Source organism: Anas acuta, chromosome 2 (genome assembly GCF_963932015.1).
Source record: "Anas acuta chromosome 2, bAnaAcu1.1, whole genome shotgun sequence".
NCBI lineage: Eukaryota > Metazoa > Chordata > Aves > Anseriformes > Anatidae > Anas > Anas acuta.
This window is the reverse complement of record NC_088980.1, coordinates 139,395,766-139,422,850: the sequence shown is the minus strand read 5'-3', so window position 1 is coordinate 139,422,850 and position 27,085 is coordinate 139,395,766. Positions and strand designations below refer to the sequence as shown.

At 39.1% G+C, this 27,085-nt stretch overlaps 1 protein-coding gene across 2 annotated transcripts in view; it reads left to right on the top strand.

Moving 5' to 3' along the window:
* ANGPT1 (angiopoietin 1) overlaps positions 1-27,085 on the top strand; it is a 184,945-nt gene that overhangs the window by 131,218 nt on the left and 26,642 nt on the right. For both annotated transcript variants that reach the window (XM_068672497.1, XM_068672498.1), the window contains one exon: positions 4,522-4,688. In XM_068672497.1, coding sequence (XP_068528598.1) covers positions 4,522-4,688 — 167 coding nt within the window. The remainder of the gene's footprint in view (positions 1-4,521; positions 4,689-27,085) is intronic.

The following is a 27,085-nucleotide window of genomic DNA, read 5'->3' as shown; positions in this document are numbered from 1 at the left end:
TTTCTGTGGATTTTTTTGTTCTGTTTACCGCATAGAAGTGCCATTCACTTTATTAATAATCTCCTTATCTGTTACTTTCTAAGATTTTCTGTGGCAATAGCTTGAGTTCCCCTTTTATGTCCCTCAAATTTCTCCCAGATGTCTAAAGATCCCTCAGAGGCAATATGTGCTAAGCATCTGAGCTTGGCTGGTGAGTCTGTGTCTGCTGATAGAGGTAGTTGGAACTAGCTGGTAGTTGGTAGCCTTTCTCCCTGGGGCTACTCGTCCCAGGCAGCAGTTCTCCTGAAACTTTGCTAAACGTCATGTTTGTGAATGTTTGTTTGTCTATCCCATTCTCAAAAGTGTTCAAAAGGCATTGTGCAAAAGTAGCAGTCAGGTGGGCTTCACAATTTCATTAGCTTGTTTCCTTAAGTTTTCTGGCTGAAGGAAAAAAAAAAAAAAGTATTTGAAGATAAAATTCTGAGCTGCATTTGAAGGTTAAGGACACTGAAGAAAAATCAAGAGTTTGGCATGATCTTTTTTTTTTTACTACCATTTTCTATGCCACCCTTGGGGTTTGGAATAGAAATTAAAAATTAAGTCATGTTTTTTGTTTTTTTTTTGTTTGTTTTTTTGAGAAGAATATGCCATTTTCCTTTGCACACAAAAGTAGGTAAAGTAGTAGTGTTCTTTTACCAGTGGCAGTCTAAGTAAGATATAAAATAGAAAAGTGGTGTAGTTTTGAAGTAAGCCCAAATATCTGGTAACTACAGCGACCATGCAAGTCTTTCTTCACATCTGAAACAGGGGCAGTAAATTGCAGGCAAGATGTAAACAGCTGAGTTTGGCATAATGAAATTTTATTGTTTTCAACTCTTTGCTTTGCATAAATGTACTAATCCTGTCTGATTTAGACCTAAGAAAGCTCTGAATACGTGTTTGTTTGTTTGCTTTTCCAGACATATCAGGTGTTTAATAAAATATACTGCCCATTCTTAGTTCCTTCCTTCAGAGTTACTTTTTGTATTCCACTTACTTCCTTGGTTTTGCAGCAGCAAGGAGTTTAATTAAAAAGAAGTTGCTCGTGACAACGAAATAAAATACAGATTTTTTTTTGTTTGTTTGTTTGTTTTTAATGAAAATTGGTTTCAATAATGCTGGTCTTCAGTAAAGCAAAACTATTACTCGTTGGATTCAGCAGTGCAAATGAAACAGGAATATTTTTAGTCTAGTAATTTCTACTGAGTTTCAATAATATAGCTCTTTCTGATGTATCTTATGTAGTGACTTTCCCCATATATTTTTTTTTATATTTCTTTTTATATTCCTTCTGTTCTCTTTTGCTGCAACTCCATTTCCTCTGGTCAGGGGAGCAAACCACTTAGTGACAGATTTTCATCTTAGTGTAATAACATGTGAGAAAAGGGAGAAGAAAGTGTACATGTGAAGAAGAAAAATTATTTTTATTTCAGAATAATTATATACGGTGTCTGGAGTTTATATAGAACACATATGGGAACACATAATGTTAAAAAGCCACATGTATTACATCCTGAATAGGCTGTAATCTAAATAAGATAAGACACATATAGTTCAATAAAGCCACAGTTCAAAGGGGAGATCTCTCTGCTTGCTGGCACTGGGAAAATGGGAGAAAGGATTTCCTGAAAATCTTCTTTTAAAGGGAGAGAGCTGATAGGAATAATATATCTTTTGTGAATAAGAAACCATACAGATATTAAAGAAATATATTTTAGCTGGCATTTAAACACCTATGCTCCAATGATAAACCAACTTCTGACTTCTGGATTTTAGGGGGGGAAAGTGTCTGCTTGCCACGGTAGTCACAGCAAAGCATGTTCCTCTGTGACAAGTGGCAGTGGCCACGGGCAAAAGATGTTGATAAGAGATCAACCACTGGTTGCTCTGGTGTGGCACTGCCAAAGTTTCTGGAAAAGGAATGACCATGTGTGAGAGCCACCGGGCAGAGAGATAAGGCAAGGAGATGAAATGTGGGAGGTGTTCCAGCATGGTTGGAATGAGATAATCCTTAAGGTCCCTTCCAACTCAAACCTTTCTATGATTCTATAAACGGACAAAAGGAAAAAGTATAAAATGTTGAAAGCTATTTAGCTGCATTTAGGGTTTATGCTGGTGAGGAATGAGCCCTTGTATTTTAGGGAAGTATTTACAAAGTCAAATATGCATGCAAATACAATCAAAGCAGTAGGTTAGAGATACAGACACAGCATTATGGAGCAGGGGAGCTTGAGGAGCCCTGCTTGAAGAGCAGGGCTCACACTGAGAGACTGATATGGTCAGAGCAAGATTTTGACAGGATTAGCTACAATCAATTTTACAGTGGCTTAAATAGGAAATTATCAATTAGAAATAAGGACATAATTAAAGAATGTGCAGGAAAGGAAATGCCAAATAATAGTATCCTTCTATATTTCAGCTTGAGTCTTCCCTGAAACTCATCACAGTCCAAGGTTTTCAAATTCATTTTCTTTAGTAGTTTGCAGCTAGGATACCTGTGCTTTGCTTGACTAAAGTCTTAGCTATGATGCACCTTCAAACAGGGGCAGCACACCTACTAGGAAGGCAGGATTTCATCCTCATATGCCCCAACTAGCTGAGGCTGGAGCCTGGACAGTGAAAGAGAGAGGACAGCAAAAGAGAGAGGACCATATTTTCAGTGTTTCCATCTCACATTAGGAGTGACTAAAACATCTTACATGATGTTGATTTCTTTTGAATGTTTCTTACAGACATATTTCCATAACTTCTAGTCCAAAAGAAGTCTTTTCATATTGCCCTCATTTAAAAAATAAATGCTTTCTGAAAATGTTCACATTTGTTCTTGAAAATTGCAATGAATCAATTAATGACAGATTACATGGTTTAATTTGTGATTTGAAAGTGGGAGAAAATGTCAATTATTATTGCAGAGAGAAATGTACCATTGTGAATGATGAGGGAAAATACTTGAGATTGGATCCAGTCTAGTCTCCAAAAGTAGAAATGTTTTACTGTTCTTTTCTGTTGTTTCTTTCGTATATCTGGAAGTCACAGCTTAGCAACAGAGGGTGAATTGTGTCAAAGACAGGAACATAACCCAATCTTTCTTTTCATATGATGAAGAAATTTTCACAAGGGTCTTCTACAAACATTATTGGGATATCAGTATAGGCAAACCAGCAAATTTCCAGTTTTCCTTTTTCCTAACTTGAGAAATATGAATAAGCATGAAGTAGTCATGTTGAAGTAGATATTCACAGAAATAGATTGCAATTTTAATATCTACTGAGGACAAAAGAATGAAGCTAGCAGTTCCCAGGTATGACTAAAGTAATAGTTTATAAAGAACAGTAATTTTAATATTACATACGTGTATTACATATTATATATTAAATATATAAATATAATATATATATATATTAATAGTAAATTAAATTCATTAAATTAATAGCAACTTTAAATTTAATATGGTAAAATATTAATTAAAATTTATACAACTTTAAACCTGGAAGATGCACAAAAATATCAGTCTAAGAATGAAGTTTGAAAAATGGTCACACTTGATTTTTCCATGTTTGAAAAGTGGATAGCTTGCTTAACTGGAAATAAGACCATCTGAATATATGAAATGTGAGAAGAATTAAGTAACTTAAATTTTGTACTACTGCTTATTTTTCGTTCTTAGAAAATAAAGTTACAGTATGCTTTCCTGTGCTTTGGATAGTGTATACAAATATTCTTAATTCCTTAAGTTAAAGATCTTAACATGAAATAACACATACAGATATCTTATGCCACCTCAGCAGGATGAGGAAAAATAAGCTTTATAGTAGACAAAATCCTAGACAATATAACCCGTAACAGATTAAGAATGAGAGAAATACATATTATAACAGGGGATATTTCACTGGCCGTGTCCTGTCCAACAGGTCTTATATACAGAAAAGGATTTTAAACCAAAATCCTCCTTCCTTCAGTTGTGACAGACTGTCATAGCAGAGGTACATTAATTTATTTTTCAGACATTAAAGCATGACTTGTCCATCACAGCTAATCTGAATTCAGGGTATAATCTAGATTAGTCTCTTTTAAACCTTTTATAGTGTATAGCAGAATTCTGTTTTGGTTTAAGTGTCTCAATGCTAATTAGTCATATTAACATCATATGAAATGTATTATAGAAGCTGACTGTTCAATATTGCCATTTAAGGATGTTGCATCATACTATTAATATCTTGTAATTGTAATTTTCAATTGAAAATCTCAACTGCCTTTAAAAATATCAGTTGAATTGCACAACTCTTCTCCTACATGGTAGGTATTTACTGACACATTTTAGAGGTTGTCAGACTGTGCATTATTGTATTTTTACCTTTGCGTTCTACTTACTGGTCACATAGCTTTCTGTGCTATGTGACCAGTAATTAGAACGCAAAGGAAAAATGCAATAATGATTTTATTATTATATAAAGAATCTACCTATTGCACTAATTCTATCTATTTATTTTGCCATTTTTATAGGGTTTTGGTAGCCCATCAGGTGAACATTGGCTAGGGAATGAATTTATCTTTGCAATGACGAGTCAGAGGCAATATTCTCTAAGAATCGAATTAATGGACTGGGAAGGAAACCGGGCATATTCACAGTATGACAGATTTCACATAGGAAATGAAAAGCAGAATTACAGGTAAGTATCTCCTAAAATTCTTTTAACTCTGTTGAGTGATAAATGTTGTTCATTGTTTGCCTGGTAAAAGGATCATAATATAATTTTCATCTAAAGTGGAAAAGATGCTAAAAAAAACTTGAAATCTGATTTTTCAGAGTTGGAAGGTTAGACTAAACTGGCACATTTGAGAACAATTAATTACACTAACTGGAAGAACTGCTGAAAAAATGTATAACTTTTAAAACATTCTGAGAGTACCAGGTAACTTACTAACTAGAAAAAAAAAAAAAAAAAAAATGGATTCTTCATTACAACTTGAAAGATTTCTGCCTCAGAAATGTTGAGTGAAACAATGGAGACAGGAAAAAATAAATACCAAAAAATGCTGTTAGAATATCTGATATTTCCAACCCAAAATTTAGTGCAAAAGAAAAGTAAAAACAGAATGCTGGATTTTACTTAGAGGAGACAAAACACAGAACCAAATGTCTTGACTTAGTAACAGCATAACATTTATTATAGTTTGAAAATGTCACGTGAAGTTAAAATTTCTTCTAATAATATGTTTTTTCTTAGAACATTTTTTAAGGAAAAAAGTAGGGTGAAAAAAGTAGGAAACAGAGTCTGATTATTAAGAGAAAAAAAAAAAAAACAAAACTTGGTGAAAAAATTGATATGGATGGCCTAAGTGGTTATTTTTTTCTATCACCACTTCCTGTGAACAAAAATATGACCTTGGAGAAGAAAAATGAAACACAAAAAGAAACCATCTTAAATTATTGCAGCACATTTAGTTATAATAAGACTTAAGAGAGAAACCTATACGTTGTAAAACTAAACATTCAAGTCACAACGTGTGAAATTGGGCTGATACTCAGATTTTTAAATTCAAGTAACATTCTCAGAAATGCTTATTGCACACTCCTTGCACAGCCTCCGGAAATGGAAGTGAGAGCAATTGGCTCTTTCTGCTGACAAGAATCTACCCAGGTGGGACACAAAATAGAATCTCCGTCCTACTGAGTTTGTCATACAATATTACTGCATGGTGTATAAGAGCATAGGCTATGCTTAGAAGCAGCTTGTATGAACTTTGCTCCCATGTAATGCAAAGGCTGTCCCGTGGCACACAAAGGACTGTTCTGTAATTGGAACTGCATAATACATGGCTCAGGGTTGTATGTACTGTATGGTACTCTAAGAAGAAAATATGAGAAGTGGTATGAGTTAGTTTGCTTCTGAGAGAGTACAAATGTAAATATTCTGGGTAGTGTGTGTCAAGCAGAAGCACTACTGGAGACAAACTGGAATTCTGAGCCTCAAATCTATTCAAATGAAGCATATGAGACAACAGGTTCAGTTAGAGATGCATCTAAAGCTATTTAAACAAAATTGCATCTGATCTAGTCATCTTGAATTTTGAATTCCATGGTGAGAAATGGGAACTTTAAGGATGTGATTTATCTGGCTCATTTTCGATGTTTTTGGGTTCTTTGGAATAAGACATATCCTGTCAACTCCCTGCTTACCCCCTGACTTAAAGAACATGGGTGCTCAGAGCTGATTGTGTACAGTGGTGTGCACTGTGAACCCTGAAGACATTCTCTTCAAACACCAAGAACCTCTGAAGAGCTTCTGCAATAATGAAGGCACACAGGCTGCTGGAAGCAATGATTAAGGTTTCAGGAAGGATTCAGTGGTTCTGCTGATTCAGGAAAGTGGAGGAGGAACCAATCATTCTCACACACTCTTAAGCAAAGAGTAAAAACAAGTATAGGACATCTCTCAAAACAAAGGCTATAAAGAAGTGTAAACGGTATAAAACTGGATTATGTGTGTCTTATACATTTGAAGAAGATGTTCAAAAATAAGAGGAAAAGAAGGGAGAAACACTTGTCAAGTAAGGAAAAGTGTCAAAGGACAGAATTACACATAGCTTTAAAAAATATGGTGAAAATCAGAGAAGTTGCCAGGACTGTAAATTAAAATGGTTGAATTCATTAAAAAAATAGCATATTTTTTTCTCATATTTATTCTGGACTAAACAGGGCTGATGGACTAAACATGGATGATTTAGGGATCAGAACGGTATAGAAAATTTAACTTATTTTTACACATATGTTAAGGGAGTATTTCTTCTATTCATGACTCATCTGGGTTTATTCATGGCAATGTATTTCTTTTCTTTTAAAATTCTGTGCTGCACTTGTGGTAATACAGTAGACCAACTTGGAAATGCCTAAGGATGTCTAGGATGATAGGATGTCTGCCTATCATAAGTACATGTGAAGTGCCTAGAGTAGAAGAAAAGGCAAGAAGTTTTGGAGAGGAGCTGTGTTGTTTTCCCTCCAACAGCCTGGGAACTCTGCTGTGTACTGTGACCTGAGTCTGCCTCAGGTGCTAACAACAAACCAGGACCAGGACATGGGCTTAAGAAAGGAGGTACTATGTATATTTATATGCCTATGTATATTTAATCACTTCTCCTTTTCCTGGAATAGTTTTAGCCTAATCTAAACAGTACATATCCAGGCAATTACTAAACACAACTGGGGGACCCCAGGGGACAGTGACTTTCTCAGTATACACTGTGAGCAAGTCCATGTTAGGTTTTTCGGTAAGCCAAACCATACAGACAAGGATATTGTGAGCCAGTTAATTTCAAGGTCAAATAGCAAGCCTTAGCCCAATAGGTAACCTTTCTTCATATGTCCTTTCTCATCTGTGCCTTAAGGGCCAAAAGGCCCTTAAAGGACTTGGGCATAGAATTTGTTTCTCCATCATGGCTGTTGAGACAGACTCTTGTAGATTTCTTAAATAGATTAGATTTAACATGTTGATGGATATCAGCATAGCCCTGGAAAATCATCCTGAATAACTGTAGGTCTCCAATATGTCTATAAGAACAGGGAGGTATTCAAGAAAGGAAAATAAACCCTCCTTCATTAGAAGAAAGGGACATCTTTTGGTAGTATAAACCATATTTTCTGAATGTGGAAACAATTGTGAAAACTGATCCACAAGATTTCTTCTTCCTAAACAAGAAAAACCAAAAGGGGTGTATTTCAAAAGTGCAGAAATTAAATCAGAATGTGTGTGCAAGCCTCAAAAGAAATATAAGATTAGGAAACAAGGCTGAATTCTGCTACCCCTGTTCAAGTCACATATACACAAAATTCAGTAGGAATTTGTCTTGAGAACAGTGACTGCAGTTCTGGTTCCTGTTCTGCTTCATAATCCAATTAAAGGCCAGAATGTACTTGGCTCAAGCTGTCTGCATGGCCTCCTTAAGGTAGTAATGAAGATCCTCAGTCCAGGGAACAGGGAATCAATTCCATTCTGGAATAAACAGAGAGGGAAACATGAAGATGTCAAAAGGCTCTGTCCATCTCTGTTGGCCCTTGCAGTTTCAGATGAAATCATTGATACTTTTTACTCATACATATCTGAATATTTGAAGAAAACAAGCAAGAAACAGGCTGACAGTTCTGGAAATGTGGATTTGGAAGACTAAATTCTAAATTAATTTTTATGCTTGACAAATGTACTAGGCCTATACCCAGACAGATATATGTCTAACAGACATTTTGCAAAACAAAGTTATATTGGGCTCTTCCAGAAATTATTACAAAAATGTATCTATGACATAACAGCACTTTATTTTGTTTGCCAGCATCACTATCTTTGATAAAAGCAACTCCAGAAGGAAGCCAAATAAAAGCCTGATTATTGAGCCCTCAACAGCTGGCCACTCTTCAGAGGATACTGTTTTCCCTTTATCAGAGGAGCTGCCATTATGAATTTAAATAATCCCTCTGAAGTTGTAAAGCACAGTTCACAACCTTCTGCATGCAGTGCCTTTCTTTCACAGTTGTCAGTAGTCAGGCGTTTGCCATGTTTGCTTTCAATACCTCAAACACAGAACAGCATACCTTTTCAAAACTTCACTGACTGATAATTTGGAATTATTCTTCCAAACAAATTAGATGCTCTTTTATTTTGGAAGCTATTAGGATTTTCTGCTGGTGACCCACATTAAATATTGCTTCTTCAACACTGTTTGCAAAAGTAAGTAATTGTAGACCAGCTGCACTCTATATTAATTTCAAATAATACAGGCTAACGAAGTAATAACCAGTAAAGAGACAAATTTCCAATCTGGTCTGGGCAGTAGATCAAGGAAATCTGAAACAGAGGAAAGTTATTGAAAAGAAAGGAAAAGCTCAAAAAGTTGAACATTTTTTGTGCATGCTATAGCAGTACCTATACATTTGGAAGACACAAAAAAATATTATAAAGGTTCTAGTTCTAGCATCTGAATAGAGTAAGTTAGAAAATGATTGGGAAAGAAAAAAAAAAAAAAAACTGCTAAAAGATGTCTAAGAAAATATGAATAATCGTTTTCATGCTGTTTTTCCAAAATCCAATCCCAATGTTTTGCAAAGTTCGATTCATTCTGGATTACTCCCAATTGGTGATTTCAGAGGGTTCTGTTTTTTCTCCAGGCTGTTTGTATTCTCTTTACTACTTTTTATTAGCCTAAAGAATCTATGATTAAAAAAAGTAATGCTGAACACATGTATATTAAAAATATACTTGTTTCTTTTTCAAAATGAGACAGCTCCAAAAGGGTTTCTGGGATTGCAGAATAAAATCTATTTATCCCAGATGATGACTGCAAAGAAGAAAGTTGAGATAAGAATGTGTACACTGAAACAGTAAATGCATGATGATAAATAACTGAAACGGGAAAACCGATGTTGCACCTCACATGAAAGCTTCAATAGCCTGGAAGTATCAAAGTGATTGATTTCCTTTAGAACATCCTTAGGCTTCTTATTTACACAAAAAGATTTACAGGGCAGTCTGTAAACAAGGTGAAAACTCTATCTGAACATCTCTGCAAGTCTTGTCCTGTGTCAGGTAAAATCTCCATAGAGTAAGATGAGTCCAATCTTACAAGCTCCCATTTAGTACAGTGTTTCTTAATTTAAGTCAAAAGATGTATTCATGGAACTATAAAAAATTAAGTTAGAAGAGATTCTCAGAATCCACATAGCTTCTCCTCTTTTCCTATGTAGAACCTAAATTGTGCACTCTTGATACTCTGTCAATGTTGTTAGCTGCTTTTAGGAGCTATATGCTGACCTGTGTCCTCAGACGCTCCAAAATTAACCAGGGAAAGTAAGAATGTGCTGGAATTTTGGGCACCACACTTTATAATCCTACACATTAGTCAATGAAAGAAGATTTGCTGATGTTGGGTTTTGAACAGCATGTTTGATGTTGGGTTTTGTAGCACCGCAAACAGGACGCGCTAACAGGACCGGCTTGGCAGTTAGTGCAGGCAGTTTGCACGGGGCAGTTCGAGTGGGACAGGGAGGAGAACCTAGACCTCACCATGGTGGGCACCCATTGCAGCAGTCGGTCCGAGGTGGCAACCTAAACAGAGGAGATGCTGCCCCTCTGGGCTCACGTGGGGACCCAGGTGGATCCCCTGAGGGGGGAGGTGGCAGTCCAGACAGATGACTGCGGGGAACTCCGGAATCTGGAGGCCCATCTGGGCCATGAGGGAAGAGAGCACTGTCACAGGTGCAGGTGTGCCCTGCTTCAGGGACTCCTCGAGCAGGTGGCTGGGCTGCAGTGAGAAATCGGCAGCCTGAGGGAGTCTCTGAGGGTGACAGATAGGAGGGGTCTCCCTGCCCCTGCTGTTGCTTGGCAGCCCTCTGCTATGTCCCGACTAGGGGTAGAGGCTGCCCCCATTGAACACATGCAGAACAGAGGGCTAGACTGTCCGCAAGAGACAAGGGGCTGGACCCTTGTCTCAACTCAGAGCAGAAAGAGACATCTGCCCCCGACAAAAAAAAAAAAAAAAAAAAAAAATAGCGGATAGTCCTGTTGATTGGGGACTCCTTACTGAGGGGCACTGAGGCTCCTATCTGCCACCCACATAACCTATCCAGAGAAGTGTGCTGTCTTCCTGGGGCACGTGTCAGAGATGTTAGGAAGGCTCTGCCATGACTCGTTAAACCAGAGGACTACTATCCTCTCATAGTCATTCAGGTTGAATCCTGGGAAGCTGCTATTAGAAAAATGAAGAATATTAAAAAGGACTTTGCATCCCTGGGGAGGTTGTTGAGGGGACTGGGGTGCAGGTAGTGTTCTCCTCTGTCCTCCTGCTGGGTGACTGGGATGCAGATAGAAGGAGCAGAACAGGACAGGTAAATGACTGGCTGAGGGGGGTGGTGTCTGGACCATTTGGGTGTTTTGATCTTGGGCCGTTCTTTGAGCAGCCGGGTATGTGGGCTATGGACAGACACCAACTGAGCAAGTGTGTTGGGGAGCAAGCTCTCTGGGCTGATTACCAGGGCTTTAAACTAGGTTTGATGGGGGAAGGGAGGGGAGTTAAAGGTGACAGAGAAGGGCTGTGGGAAGTCATCACTACTGTCACTGTTGAAGACAGGGAAGAACTTGTGAGCTCTCCCATAGGATTGTCTGAGGGCTCCTCAGAGAAGGTAGCGTTCCCGATCCCCTGTCCAGTATCTTCTTCTTGTATTCCCCCAAGGGTAATACAAGCTGCACCTGCTGCTTCCCTAAAGTGCCTGTACACCAATGCACAGAGCATGGGAAATAAACAGGATGAGCTCGAGATCTGTGTTCAGTCACGGGGTCACGATCTCCTTGTGATCACTGAGACGTGGTAAGACAGCTCGCATGACTGGAATGCAGTCATGGAGGGCTATGTCCTCTTTAGGAAAGACAGGCTGGGGAAGTGAGGGGGTGGGGTTTCCTTTTATGTGAGGGAGCAATTAGAGTGTACCCAGCTCCAGCTGGGGGAGGGTGAAGGACAAGTGGAGAGCTTGTGGGTAAGAATTAAGGGGTGGGCTGGTATGGGAGACATGGTGGTAGGGGCCTACTATAGGTCTCCAGATCAGGCAGAGGAAGTCGATGAGGCCTTCTACGAGCAGCTACTAGTAGCCTCACAATCATGAGCACTGGTCCTCGTGGGGGACTTCAATTACCCAGACACCTGCTGGGTAAGCAACTCGGCCAGGCACGAGCAGTCCAAATGGTTCCTACAATGCGTTGAGGACAATTTTCTGATGCAGGTGGTGGAGGAGCCGACAAGGCAGGGGGTTGTCCTGGACCTCGTTCTTACCAACAGGGATGGCCTTGTTAGGGATGGATGTGAAGGTTGGGGGCATCTTGGGCTGCAGTGACCATGAGATGGTGGAGTTCCAGATGGAACTAGGCAAAGGAAGTACGGCTAAAAGCAGGATTGCTACCCTGGACTTTGGAAGACTCAACTTTGACCTCTTCTGGGACCTGCTTGGGAGTATCTCGTGGGATAGGTTGCTAGAAGGCAAGGGTGCTTGTGAGAGCTGGGCTACATTTAAGCAGCACTTCTTCCATGCTCAGGATTGGTGCATCCCAAAGAACAGGAAATCAGGGAAGGGGGGCAGGAAACCCGTGTGGATGATCAAGGAGCTCATCAATAAGATCAAAAGGAAGAGGGAGGTCTATGAAATGTGGAAAAAGGGCCTGTCCTCTTGGGAAGAGTATAGATGTGTTGTCAGGGCCTGCAGGGACATGACGAGAAAGGCTAAAGCCCACCTAGAGATGAGGTTTGCAAAAGAGATAAAGGATAATAAGGGTTTTTTCTAGTATATAAACAGCAAGAGGAAGACTAGGGATAATGTGGGTCCCTTGCTGAATGGGGGGGGGGGGTGTCCTGGTCACGGGAGATGCTGAGAAGACAGAGATACTGAATGCTTTGTTTGCTTCAGCCTTTGCTTCAAGGACACTCCCCCCGGGCTCCTCGCCCCTGGCAATAGGACAAAGAGTCTGGGAAATGGAGGGCTTCCCCTGGTGGAGGTGGGAGTGGTTCGGGAGTGTCTGAGTGGGCTCAATGCACACAAATCCATGGGTCCCGATGGGATGCATCCATGTGTGCTAAGGGAGCTGGCAGATGTGATTGCCGCACTGCTCTGTATCATCTTTGAAAGGTCCTGGAGAACAGGTGAGGTGCCTGAAGACTGGAGGATAGAAAATGTCACTCCGGTCTTCAAGAAGGGCAGGAAGGAGGATCCGGGAAACTACAGGCCAGTCAGTCTCACCTCTGTCCCTGGAAAGGTATTGGAGCAGCTTGTTCTGGATGCCATCTCCAAGCAATTGGATGAGAAGAAGGTTATGAGGAGTAGTCAGCATGGATTCACCAAGGGGAAGTCATGCTCGACCAACCTCGTTGCCTTCTATGATGGCATCACCAGCTGGGTAGATGGGGGGAGAGCGGTGGATTGAATCTACCTTGACTTTAGCAAGGCTTTTGATACTGTCTCCCATGATATCCTACTAGCAAAGCTGAGAAAGTGTGGGATAGATGAGTGGACGGAAAGGTGGGTTGAGAACTGGCTGACTGGCCAAGCTCAGAGGGTGGTGATCAGCTGGAGGCCTCTGGCTAGCAGTGTTCCCCAGGGGTCGGTGCTGGTTCCGGTCTTGTTCAATATCTTCATCGATGACCTTGATGAGGGAATAGTGTCTGCCCTCAGCAAGTATGCCAATGACACAAAGCTGGGAGGAGTGGCTGACAATCCAGAAGGCTGTGCTGCCATTCAGCGAGGCCTGGACCGGCTGGAGAGGTGGGCAGGAAGAAACCAAATGAGATTTAATAAGAGCAAGTGTAGAATCCGGCACCTGGGAAGGAACAACCTGAAATATCAGTACAGGCTGGGGGACGACCTGCTGGAGAGGAGCTCTGAGGAGAAGGACCTGGGGGTCCTGATGGACAACAGGTTGACCATGAGCCAGCAGTGTGCCCTTGTGGCCAAGAGGGCCAATGGGATCCTGGCGTGCATTAAAAGGAGTGTGGCCAGCAGGTCAAGGGAGGTGATCCTCCCCCTCTACTCTGCCCTGGTCAGGCCTCACCTGGAGTACTGTGTCCAGTTCTGGGCTCCCCAGTACAAGAAAGACAGGGATCTCCTGAAAAGAGTCCAGTGGAGGGCCACAAAGATGATACGGGGCCTGGAGCATCTTCCTTATGAGGAAAGGCTGAGAAACCTGGGTCTGTTCAGCCTGGAGAAGAGAAGACTGAGAGGGGATCTCCTCAGTGTATATAAATATCTGAGGGGTGGGGGACAGAAGGATGTAGCCAACCTCTTAGTGGTTTGTGGGGATAGGACAAGGGGCAATGGCTGCAAGTTAAAGCACAGGAAGTTCTGCACTGACATGCAAAAGAACTTCACGGTGAGGGTGACGGAGCACTGGAACAGGCTGCCTAGGGAGGTTGTGGAGTCTCCTTCTCTGGAGATATTCAAGGCCTGTCTGGATGCCTACCTGGGCAGCCTGCTCTGAGGAACGTGCTTTGGCAGGGGGGTTGGACCCAATGATCTTTCGAGGTCCCTTCCAACCCCTACAGTTCTGTGATTCTGTGATTCTGAAAATCAGGCTGCACACACATCTGTTTTTGCTACTCATGTTGCAGGAACAGCATGGGGGAGCAAGGCATGGTATGAAGACTGGGAGAAATAAAACATTAAATTGGCCAGACTGTTTGTACCTCAGAATCCTTAAAGAGATTAAATATACCCTTCCAATATACCCTATCACAATGTATTCTAGTATTTAGTCATTCTGTTATTTAAAAAAGATTCCATCACTGCAAAGACTGATTACATCTGGTCTTATTCGTGGAGGAATATGATTAAATGAAAAGTCAGTGTTGCTAGGTGGACAGGACTTTGAGATTGGTGAAGACAAGTGAGAACTCAGGATGAACAGAGACCATTGACTTAAGGTGTCAATAATAAACAAGAGGCAAGTTGACAGGGGAATATCAGTTATGTAGGGAAGATGTAGATCTACGGGGTCCTCAAAGGTGAGCAGTTGGTAGAATTTGTTGCAAACTGGATTTCAAATAATTTCAAACCACTGATGTGGTCTTGTGCTTCATACTTATTTATGTAGCAAAGTTTCCAAACTCCACAAAATACTGTCTCTCTCCAGTTTTTGATTTGGGAAACCAGATCAGGTGTTCAATGTAAACTAGTGATCTTTAAACTTTATGGGAGCTGGTCGCAGAGAGTTTTTAGTGGACTTTTTAGCTCTTGCTTTTTTAAGAGTTTGTATACTTAGTCTCAGCAATAGTATAACATCTGTCTGATTTCTTAAGCAACCAAGGTAGGTAGCCTGGAGCCAGAGGCCTTGATGTATTGTTCGTTTTTGAATATTGATTTTGTTTGTTCGTTTAAGATGGAACTTAATGATTTATTTAATCACCATTGTTGAACAAATGCTGGAACTTGGTACAAAAAAAAAAAATATATCACACTTTTCTCTTAGTAAAGTGGAGAAAAAACATTTTTTTTTTTTGCACAGCCTTTTAAATTCTACCAATTAAATTGCTGCAATAGGTAAAAGGAGATATTATTTTTAAAGCATGATTTTAATGGCGACACCTGGTTTTATGTTTATTTATTCTAAAAAACATTCTGCAATCTATTGCTGTCTCACAAGCAGGATATTAACAAGCTAGTGTTACTCTCCTCAGTGTACAAAACTTCACTTTTAAATATTGTTGTTCTTTGCTATTACCCAGGTTTTTCAGTGATTCATTTAGCATAAGCAAAATTTTCTTCTTTTGTAATTTAAGTAATTCCAGTAATTTAAGTAAAACAGGGGATCAGCCTGTCTTGGAAGTTTTTCTGAGCCATCTTCTTAGCTTCTTTGCTAGTATCACAGTAAACCTTCAAAGGCCCCATTCTCAGTTAGAGAAGAAAAAGTACAGTGGAGGACACATATGAAATCTGTAGCAAAGCAAGAAAATAAACACAAATTCTGTGCCCAGTCCCCAGCCTGATATGAAAATAAGAAATCTACTCAAAAAAAATAGACATGGTATAAAAATTTGAACCCATAGTAATTCATGCTTCTCTGGAAGCTTAAAATTCAATTTTCAAGTTTGCTTCAGAGGAAATATCCATGCAAAAATTCTATCAACAGTCAGAATGATATCTGTGGTATACATACTTTACGTAATTTTAAAATATATTTAACATTTTTTTCACCAAGCCATGGTATAAAATAGATAATGTGGAACAAAGATTTAATATCTCTATGTATATATAAATATCTGGCTGAAATATCTTTTTTCTATTTAAGAACACTCTCAATCCAATGATATTCTGTGAGGTTGAAATACTGCAAATGTGGAGATTCAATCTGATGCCCATTAACCATCAGTCTTTCTGGAAAAAGGCCAGTGTCATATCATTGCTATATGATATCAGTGACTAAAACTCACTGACAGTCTATGCACTATCTCCAAATGTAAGCAGAAAGGAGATATTTTCTTTGACTAACTGAAAGTTGATGCAAATATTCTTGAGGATTTTGTGAATAATAAAATGTAACTTCATCCTCATAAATCTTCATGTATGCAATCTATCCACAGTCAATCATTTCCCACCTCTAACTTTATAAAACTCATTTGTAGTTCACTGTGCCACGGCCCTGACTATCCTGGGACAGGAATGGAGAGAGATCTTCTGTGTTAAGGAGGAATATAATGAGAATGCATGTACAGTGAATACTGTAAAGGAATGATTGAATAGTGAAAGGCAATTGAATAGTAAGAAAGAATGAAGAAAATAAATAGAAGAGGGATGAAGCTCATGAGGGCAAGCGAAGAAGGCTCTGTTGAATGGTAGGTAAGGCAGTAGTGTACTTCTTCCCCCCGTGCCCCACACCCATTTTGGTGGGTTACTAGGTGGGGAGGAGGGGGCATTTGCCATCACCAAAGAATTTTGCCCCCTGTATTCTCTCCAAGAACAAAGAAGACAGATTCATTTTAGCAAAATAGGCCGTCTGTGAAGTGGTGCATTGTTCTTTATTATCACCCTGAAACTATGTAACAGGCAGATCTGCACCATTTAGTGCCTATCTGCTGTGTTTGAGAGAAGATAAAGCATGGGCTGCAGCCATGAAGCTATGACCCTGCCATAATAGGCTTGAAGGCAGAGAGATGTGGTCAATGCTTCTATGTTAAGGTGTAGGCCAATGATGAGTGGTATCCCTCAGGGCTCTGTCTTGGGACTAGTGCTGTTTAGTATCTTTATCAGTGACAAAGACAGTGGGATCGAGTGCACCCTCAGCAAGTCTGCAGATGACACTGAGTGGTGCAGCTGATACAACAGAAGAAATGGATGCCATTCAAAGGGACCTGGGCAAGCTTAAGTATTGGGCCCAGGTAAGCCTAATGAGGTTCAACAAGGCTAAATGCAAGGTGCTGCACCTGGGTTGGGGCAATCCCAGACATGAGGACAGACTGGGAGAATTCATTGAGAGCAGCCCTGCAGAGAACGTCTTGAGGGTTCTGGTGGACAAAAAGTTTGACACAAGCCATCAGTGCATGCATGCAGCCCAAAAGGGCTACATCCCCAGTGATGAGGAGTGGCCAGCAGGTGGAGGGAAGTGATTGTCCTCCTCTACTCTGCCCTTGTTAGGCTTCACCTGGAGTGCTGCATCCAGGTCTGGGTCCTCCAGCACCAGAAGGATGTGGCTGTTGGAACAGGTCCAGATAAGGGCCATGAAGATGAAAAGAGGGCTCGAACACCTCTCCTATGAAGAAAGGCTGAGAGAGTGGGCCATGTTCAACCTGAAGAAGACAAGTCTCTGGGGAGTCTCATTGCAGTCTTTCAATACTTAAAGGGAGCTCATAAAAATGATAGAGAGCAACTTTTTACATGGGCAGATAATGATAGGACAGGAGGAATGGTTTTAAACTAAAAGATGGGAGAGTTAGAATAGATGTTAGGAAGAAATTCTGCACTCAGAGGATGGTGAGGCATTGGAACATGTTGCCCAGAGAACCTGTGCATGCCCCATCCCTGGAGGTGCTCAAGTCCAGGTTGGACAAGGCCATGGGCAACCTGATCTAGTGGGTAGCATCCTTGCATATGACAGGGGGGTTAGAACTGGATGATCTTCAAGGTCCCTTCCAACCCAAGCCATTCTATGATTCTGGGATAACAGATATTCAAACTGTATCTGTCTATATGAAGTATAATAGTTGATTTCCCAAGAACTACAAATTGTTATAGAACTACCAATTGTACTAATTTTTGTACTAACATAGTTCATTTTCACATAACAGAAAGGCAGTGATGTTTACTTTTCTCTAACTACAACTTAGTTATCCTGAAAAGTGAGAAATTAAAAAAAATAATAAAAAATTAAATTGAATTTGTATTAAGGAATGTGGTACATGATAGTTGTCATAGGAAAAAATAATTTCATGCACAGAACATGTGTTATTTCCTCTGATAGACTGACCCCTGAGGGACATCACTCATCACCAGCCTCCAACTGTACATGGAGCCATTGACCACAACTCTCTGGGAAAATTACAGCAGGGCCTTGGACTAGATAATCTTAGAGTTTTTTTCCAACCTGAATGATTGCATGATTCTAATCCCAAGTCAAATGAAGGCTGGTATTAGTCTTCAGGCCCTTTTGATAAAGAGTATCTATCTGTACATTCAGTTACAGTAATATACTTTGAAGAGCACAGACTTCCTCAACTTTCAAAATCAATCAATCACAATATTTTTTATTTTTTTGCATTTCAGAAAATTGCAAAATACTCCTTTTTTTTTTTTTTTTTTTTTTTTTTTTTTTTTTTTTTTTTTTTTTTTTTAGGAACACCAAACGAGCATTCATATACGTAAGGTCAGCCTGAAAATAGTACAATTTTCATACAGAAATTAAATTATGTATACAACTATATACAGTTCTGTATACAATTCTGAAAATATAAGTTTGTATTTTACAGACTGTATCTGTAAAAATACACCATTAAACGCCCCTAATATTTCATTCCATGCCTTGTTTTGGTCACAGATAGCTCTAGAACTCTATAATGCATCAATATCTAGGATATGTCATAAAGAAAAGGTATCCCATAAACTCTGAGAGATTCTTTCCTTGAGACTTTAGGAAAGTATTTCACTGGTTTAACAAGGTATACACTGTTTGACAACAAGCCTGTTTTTCCGGATGAAACTAAAGCCTTCAGTGTGAGTTACCCAGAGTATATGTAACATAACTGACCAAAACATTTCTGTGTATCCACTTATCCATCAACAGAACATAAATATTTATTAGTCAATTTTCATTATTAGAACTTTCAAGCTGCCTCTAATTGCTGCTGTCTTCAGTCTTGTTTTTTTTTTGTTTGTTTGTTTGTTTGTTTGTTTGTGGTTTTTTGTTTGTTTGTTTGTTTGTTTTTTCTGGTTAATTTCCAATTACCTTCTCCAGATTGATATACTTATTTCACCAAAAGTGAATTAACCCTTCTTCATATATTCATACATATTTTCCTATATCTATATTTTATTGTAGCTATCTTCTTTTTTCTTTTTTTTTTATTCCTTTTTTTTTTTTTTTGGTAAGGTATTAATAAGAAGTTTTCAGTAATTACATTTGATTGTGTTCTTATATTTTTAGAAAAGTTTCTTCCCTTTGGTGTTTTAGGGCATTTCAACTGCATCGCTGGACAGAAGCTTGTTTTCCAATATGTTCCACCAGAGCTATCACTGTGGAACATAGTGGGCATGTCATTATCTCTTCCTTCAGGCTCCTACACGCATTTTAAAAAATAAATAAATAAATAACACGAGTAAGAACAAAAGTACCTTATTTTCCCAAAAAGCTTATCTACAATAAAATAAGCACATCAATTCAAGCTACTGATTACTTAAGGCAAGAAAAAAAGAAGGAGTTTGTAACAATTTACTAGACTTAAACATCATCCTGGATTTAGTGAATTTAAGTACTTATACACAAATCAGACATGGTTTCTTACAGGTGGATAAGATGAAATCTTTATTTCTAATACCTATATATCTAATATTAAAGTTGTTGGGCTCTAAGAACAGACTGCAGGACCCTAACTGGGACACTCAATTCTCTTTGCATGCCTAGGAAGAGATAAGCTCCTTAGACTGAAAGCCAAATCAGGCAACATGTGGAGCAGAGAACTGCCTAGAGTAACCATTAGTAAATTCTGAAAATAGCAAGGCATTTATATCCACTGATGATTCACAGCCCATGGCCTGAAAGTAGCAGACAATGTCCTGTCTTACTCAGAAAAAAAAAATAATAATAAAAATTAAAATGGGCTAAGCCCTTCATTTACTAGAGAGAATCCAGAGCACAGTTACTGTTTCCCAAGAGAATGCAGCAATACGTACTGAAGGGGAAAGGCTCTTCATTGAATCTCTGATAGTACTCAGGAAGGAATTCACTGCTCAGCAGATGGTAGGTACTTGGTGAGATATCACTTGTCAATGAGGTGGGAGAGGGAAGTACAAGATTGTGCTCCCTGCTACACAGGCTATGTTGTACTTTGAATTACTAGTCTTTGATAAACGATGCAAATATGGTATGAAACAGAGAGGAGTATCCCTAAACTCTGGACGCTGTACAAACAACTCTGCTTATACTTGCTTATATACTCTGCTTATACTCCAAGACTCAGCGAATCTTGAACAATTTTATTTTTTTTTTGCAGTAGGACACGTTGCTGGTTACATCACCGTTGTGAGGGAATCTTTGTGGTTTAAAACCCTTCTCTTGCTGAGTGAATAGAAACCACAACTGTTATGTGTGGAGTATCAACTTGGAACAGTAAATTGTTATATGAAAGGTTGAGCAGAAAGACTACTGGTGGCTCTACTACTGGCATTTATCTGTACAGAAAAATATATATATATATTAAAAAAATATTAGACTTGTATTTAAAAGTAATATAATGGAAAGCAAGAACACTGTAGTGAAACCACACTGAGGGTTGCCACATATGCACACAAATCTGTGAGAAGTCTTTAATGTATGTAAATGTTTGCAGAAAAACACATATGTAAACTCAGTAGTGATCTTACTTGTTCAACTTACATATTGTAAGTCAGTGGGGATTTCACCATCTATATTGCAGCTACCAGGGACAGGCAAAGCATGAAGAGGGGCACTGAGGAGAAAGCTGAATGGGTTTTTATAAGCTAATGGCTTTTTTTTTTTCTGTTTTCCAATGGAAAATATTGTCATTTTGATAGGATTATCTTGATGAGTAATAATTATTTTTGTACAGTGTTTCTCCTTTTTAAGCCTCTGTTTCTTTATGCCATCCATATATGTTTGTATTAAGCATGAGTGTAAAACAAGCATTTTAGCAATGTTTATAAAAGCCTAGTGCCAATGGACTTCATTATCATCAAGGTAACAGCTCCCACTTATCCAATAACAATGGCAAAAGGGGCTCTGTGTTTCTTTAATCCTCTTCTGATGAAACATTTACAAAGATCTTCAACCTATGAATATTTGTATTAGAGTAGAATTTAGCATATTGTAGAAACTAGAAACATCAAGTCAAAGTAATTTCTTTTTCTCAGTCGGGCTTTGACATGAAACAGTTCCTGAATAAAAGAACCTTGTGAAGCTGAGATATTTCTGCATATTTGTCACTGTATTTGTTCCTATGAGGAATTTTTTTATATCAAAAGTAGGCTGTGTAGGATATCCAGACATCTTCAAGATTAGATGGCAGTTAAATTCAGGCTGTCCATCACAGGGACATAAGTAATGTCTTCAATTGGTTCTGTTTCTAATAACAAATTAAATAGCACCAAAATGCTTTTAAATGTTACAATTGTTTTCTTAATCAGCACTTGAGAATTCTTGCTGCTACATTTTCCTTCTGTAAATTTACTTAGGTCTTGCATAATGCCAGAAGTGTTAAAATTCTATAATATTTATAGTGACCATCAAAATGTTGATTACCATAGTAAAAATTTGTACGCCAAGTGTAAGAAGGACGTGTTCAAAGGTATAGATGGAAACAGTATCACACTTTAGCATTTAGACTTTTTCATTACTGGTTGTAAATCACTGGTACACTGATGATTTAACATTACAACATAATGAATCTTTGAGTTCAAGGGCACAAACATTAAATGACTGTAAAAGAAGTAAAATTCAGAAGTAAAATGACATCTGGAAGAACTTCTTTACTGAAAAGGTTGTTTGGCATTGGAATAGGCTGCCCAGGGAAGTGGTTGAGTCACCATCTCTGAAGGTCTTTAAAAGACGTTTAGATGTAGAGCTTAGTGATATGGTTTAGTGGAGGACTTGTTAGTGTTAAGTCAGAGGTTGGACTTGGTGATCTTGGAGGTCTCTTCAAACCTAGGTGATTCTGTGATTCTGATATTCTGTGATGAGAAAAGTATCTCAGTAAAATTTAGGTTTCTTTAATGCAGATTCCATGATCGTATCATTCTTCCTAGCATTACATAATGGCATGGAAAGCATTTTCAAGATGCAGATACAGGTCCAGGTCAAACGATTTAACCTGTACATTGTTCTTGTCATAACTCTAGTTAAACCTGAAGAAACTGACTTTTCCAAATGCAAGGCCAAAAAAAAATGGAATGTGGATACATCCAATGAGATGTGTCTTTAAAGGATTAGACAGTATCTGCCTGTGGATGACCAAGTTTTCTATAAAAGTGAACTTGACTCCGAAGTTTTTGACAAGATTATGAATAATTTATTTAGCTTTATTGACAATATCTCCAGATAAAAAAAGTAATAATTCGGAAAGCTTTCTGAAACATCCACATTTTTCTGGTTTACTAAATGGGACCCCATCCTGACAGGCATGAGATTAATTTCACCTTTCATTAGCTGAAAGTTCAAACTTAAAATCTCCACAATGTGGAAGCAAAGAATGGCATGGACTGGAGGAAATCTCTGTAGAGCTTCTAACAGAGTGATGTTCATTTTCTGTGCCTGCATAGGGGTTGGTTCTCTCTGCCCACTCTCTGAGCTAAACAGAAGCTGGACAGACCTGTCTATGTGGCACCAAGCCCAAGCTAATATATCCTGCCCTTGAGTGGGCTCAGTGTCGTGCTTATTACGACACTAGAGCTTCCAGCCAGGATGGAGTGTGGGCAGAATGAGCTCATGTCTGCTCAGAGACCCAACAGACTAAGCTTTCATCTGCCTGCAAAAAAACATGTAGGAATTCTTATAGTGACCCTTATTTAATCTAGTATGTTCATTGTTAAATTCTCCAATGTATGTTAGCAACTGCACAGCCTACCAGTTCTTTTTTTTTTTTTTTTTCCTATCATTATCAACCCTGAATCTGTGAACTTTCTGCCCTGATTTATTGTATTTTCAGCAAAATAGTGTGTTATTTTCTGTGAATTTGTTTTTTTCAGGAGTTAAAAAGCAGAGTGTATCTATGAGGCTTGAAGAGAATTAGAGAAAGGGATCATCCCAGCTTTTTCCGGAGTCAGTAGCTAAAACAGTCGTAAAGAGTTTGTTGTTTTGTTTTACTTTGTTTTTCCTACTGAATAAAATCATAGCTGATTTTGCTGTGTCTCCCTCTGAAGTGAAGGTAATAAAAAGTTTTATTATACAGTATTTGTTCCACAGCATCAGTGCAGTTGATGAGTTAGAGCAAAAACTGAAGGCATACACCATGTCTGCAGAGCTACAACTTCACATAAACCTACAAATAGATCAAATTGGAACATCGGAGTACAGAACTATTCTGGTATCTGACGCACTGCACTTTTTTTGTTGTGGTTGTTGTTGGTTGATTGGTCTGCAAAGTTAAAATAAATTTTCTTCATAATCTCAAAGGAAAAAGGTACTCAATAACATTGGAAGTCTAACTAGAAAAAAAAAATGTGTCTTGTGCCACAGAGAAACCAGTCTTCTGTTTCATCAGATGCTAGAGGCTGATGTGTCAGTTTTAAATTAGTGCAGGAACAGCTCATAACACTTGACCTGAACACATACGCACCCTTTGTGTTCTATTTTGTTTTATTAGTGTTGTAATTTGGTTGCATTGAAGTAAAACCCTATGTACCTCAATGACATCTGAATGAGAGAAATGTTATTCTGAATCTCAGCTCTTAGGAGGTCATGACCTGTGTTTTTAGGGAAAAAACGAAACCAACAAAAAAATGTAAGACATGCAGATCACTGTTAGCCTGGTCAGTGTGGCACCAGCAAAAAACTTGGATCATAAATGGGTGACAGTCAGTGAACCTTTCACTCATATATGACTGTTTATCAGCCACAAATGACGCCAAGGGAGTTGAAATATGTTTTAACAGTCTGTTTATATTTTTCTACAGAGGTCTTAGTGCCACATAACTCATTTTGGCATTTTTTAAACTAAATTTTGCATTCAGAAAACCAAGCAAACAGTGAAGCTAATATTTATTTTTCAAATAACTATAAACATTGCACAGAGACACTCTGTATCAGTCACTTTTAAAATGTTACCTTGTCTTAGGTACTTACCATCAAAATGAAAGTACAACCTTTGTATGATAATGGAGAAGGCCAGAGAATGAGCATAGCATGTTGTAGGGCAGAGCCAATAAAGAATAAACAGATCAAGCAAGAGCTGTTGCAAATTATTCAGTTTGGGGGAGGGACATGCTTCGGTATGTATTTTCATTCTACATCCTGTTTTCAATCTCATAATCTTTAAATTAAAAAAAAAAAACAAAAACAACAAAACTCAGTGTCATACTTGCAAAGTAAATAATCCTATATGAGTAAGGGAGGCCTTTCTTCCTCTCTTCCTCTTTGCCTTTTTTCTTCTCTTTTCCCTCCTCTTTATTATTATTTTTTTTTATTATTATTTTTTTTCCAAAGTGGACTGAGGCCCTGATTCAGTGATGCATTTAAACACTTTTTTTTTTTTTTTTTTTTTTTTTAAGCGTATACTAAGTACTTTGCTGAGTCAGGGCCACCAGAGCTGTCACTTGTCGCTGAAGGTCAAATCATTCTTGCTTCATTACTGTTGCACACTCTTTAGTGTGCACGCAAAAATAAATACATAAATAAAAATATATACTATGATAAGAAGGAAATAATGACAATTATGTTGTCCTCAGTACAACTTTATATTATTTCCATACTTGGAAATAATTACATTTCCTGTCATTTCCACAAAGCAATTCTTCAATATCCTTTACTGTTTGCTAATGTCATTTTCCTCAGCTACCAAATTAACCCCATTAATCTAATTAGTAGAAATTCATAAACTGTCAACTGGCTTCTTCATCAGGACTGAACAAACATAGGTAAGTGAATGGAAATCTTAATGAACAATTTATCTGAAAATAACGTTCCAGAAAAACAGATTTGTATTTTCCTCTGAGATTCACCCAGTGGGAAGGACATATCCCTTGACATGAATCCCATCATAAATCTTGAAAATCTCATGCAGAACCCAAAATATTTATTTTAATGTGTTATTACTTATTTCTTTAAATTTTAGTCTGTTGGCAGCTACAAACTCATTCCTTTCCAGACACATTATAGCAATGCTGAAGTGTGATTTGAGAGGGTCATTAACACTGGAAAAAATTCAAAAACAAAATCTGTAAATGCCCAAAGGAGCACAAATGTAAGATTTCACTGCTAGCACAGAATAATTTCAAAGTATAAATAATCCAAACAAAATTGATGAAAAATTAATTGTAGACTATTACCATTTCTGTCAATAATGATTATTTTCTGTAGAGTAAAGCTCTTCACAAAGAAAAAATATAGTGTGAGTATTTTAAAGATGCCTCCCACAATTTCAATTAGCTATTGTGACTGTGGTAATGTACCCTGATCTGGTGGAAGGGGATAAGGAGCAGAATGTGGCCCTCCCAATCCACAAGGAAATGGTTGGCGACCTACTGCAGCACTTAGATGCAAGTCAATGAGATCCACCCAAGGGTACTGAGAGAACTGGTGGAAGAGCTGGCTAAGCCACTTTCCATCATTTATCAGCAGTTCTGGCTATCAGGGGAGGTCCCAGTCAGCTGGCGGCTAGCAAACGTGACGCCCATCTTCAAGAAGGGACAGAAGGTAGACCCGGGAAACTATAGGCCTGTTCGTTTGACCTCAGTGCCAGGGAAGCTCATGGAGCAGATTATCTTGAGTGTCATCATGTGACACTTGCAGGGCAAGCAGGCAATCAGGCCCAGTCATCATGAGTTTATGAAAGGCAGATCCTGCTTGATGAACCTGATCTCCTTCTATGACAAAGTGACATGCTGGATGGACGAGGAAAAGGCTGTGGATGTGGTCTACCTTGACTTCAGTAAGGCTTTTGACACCATTTCCCACAACATTCTTCTGAAGAAACTGTCTGCTCATGGCTTCGACTGGCATACGATTTGTTGCGTTAAAAACTGGCTGGATAGCCAGGCCCAAAGAGTCGTGGTGAATGGAGTCAAATCCAGTTGGAGGCCAGTCACTAGTGGCGTTCCCCAGGACTTGGTACTGGGGCCAGTCCTCTTTAATATCTTTGTCGATGATCTGGATGAGGGGATCGAGTGCACCCTCAGTAAGTTTGCAGATGACACCAAGTTAGGTGCGTGTGTCGATCTGCTTGAGGGTAGGAAGGCTCTGCAGGAGGATCTGGATAGGCTGCACCGATGGGCTGAGGCCAACTGTATGAAGTTCAACAAGGCCAAGTGCTAGGTCCTGCACCTCGGGCACAACAACCCCAAGCAGTGTTACAGGATGGGAGATGAGTGGTTAGAAAGCAGCCTGGCAGAGAACGATCTGGGAGTATTGGTTGATAGTCAGCTGAATATAAGCCAGCAGTGTGCTCAGGTGCCCAAGAAGGCCAACAGCATCCTGGCTTGTATAAGAAGCAGTGTGGCCAGCAGGGCTAGGGAAGTGATTGTCCCCCTGTACTCAGCTCTGGTGAGGCCGCACCTCGAGTACTGTGTTCAGTTTTGGGCCCCTCGCTACAAGAAGGACATGAAGGTGCTCGAAAGAGTCCAGTGAAGGGCAACAAAGCTGGTGAGGGGTCTGGAGAACAAGTCTTACAAGGAGCAGCCGAGGGAGTTGGGATTGTTCAACCTGGAGGCTCAGGGGTGACCTTATTGCTCTCTGTAGGTACATTAAAGGAGGCTGTAGCGAGGTGGGGATTGGTCTATTCTCCCACATGCGTGGTGACAGGACGAGGGGGAATGGGCTAAAGTTGCACCAGGGGAGGTTTTAGGTTGGATCTTAGGAAGAACTTCTTTACTGAAAGTGTTGTTAGGCACTGGAATGGGCTGCCCTGGGAAGTGGTAGAGTCACCATCCCTGGAGGTGTTTAAAATACATTTAGATATAGAACTTAGTGATATGGTTTAGTGGAGGACTTGTTAGTGTTAGGTCAGAAGTTGGACTCGGTGATCTTAGGGGTCTCTTCCAACCTAGGTGATTCTGTGATTCTGTGAAATGTATGGAAAAAGTTTATTCAATCTAGATGATATTTCCAATTCAGTATTTAAATAATTTCTTAAGGTGATTAGAGATTACACTTTATTCAACATTCAATTTAAG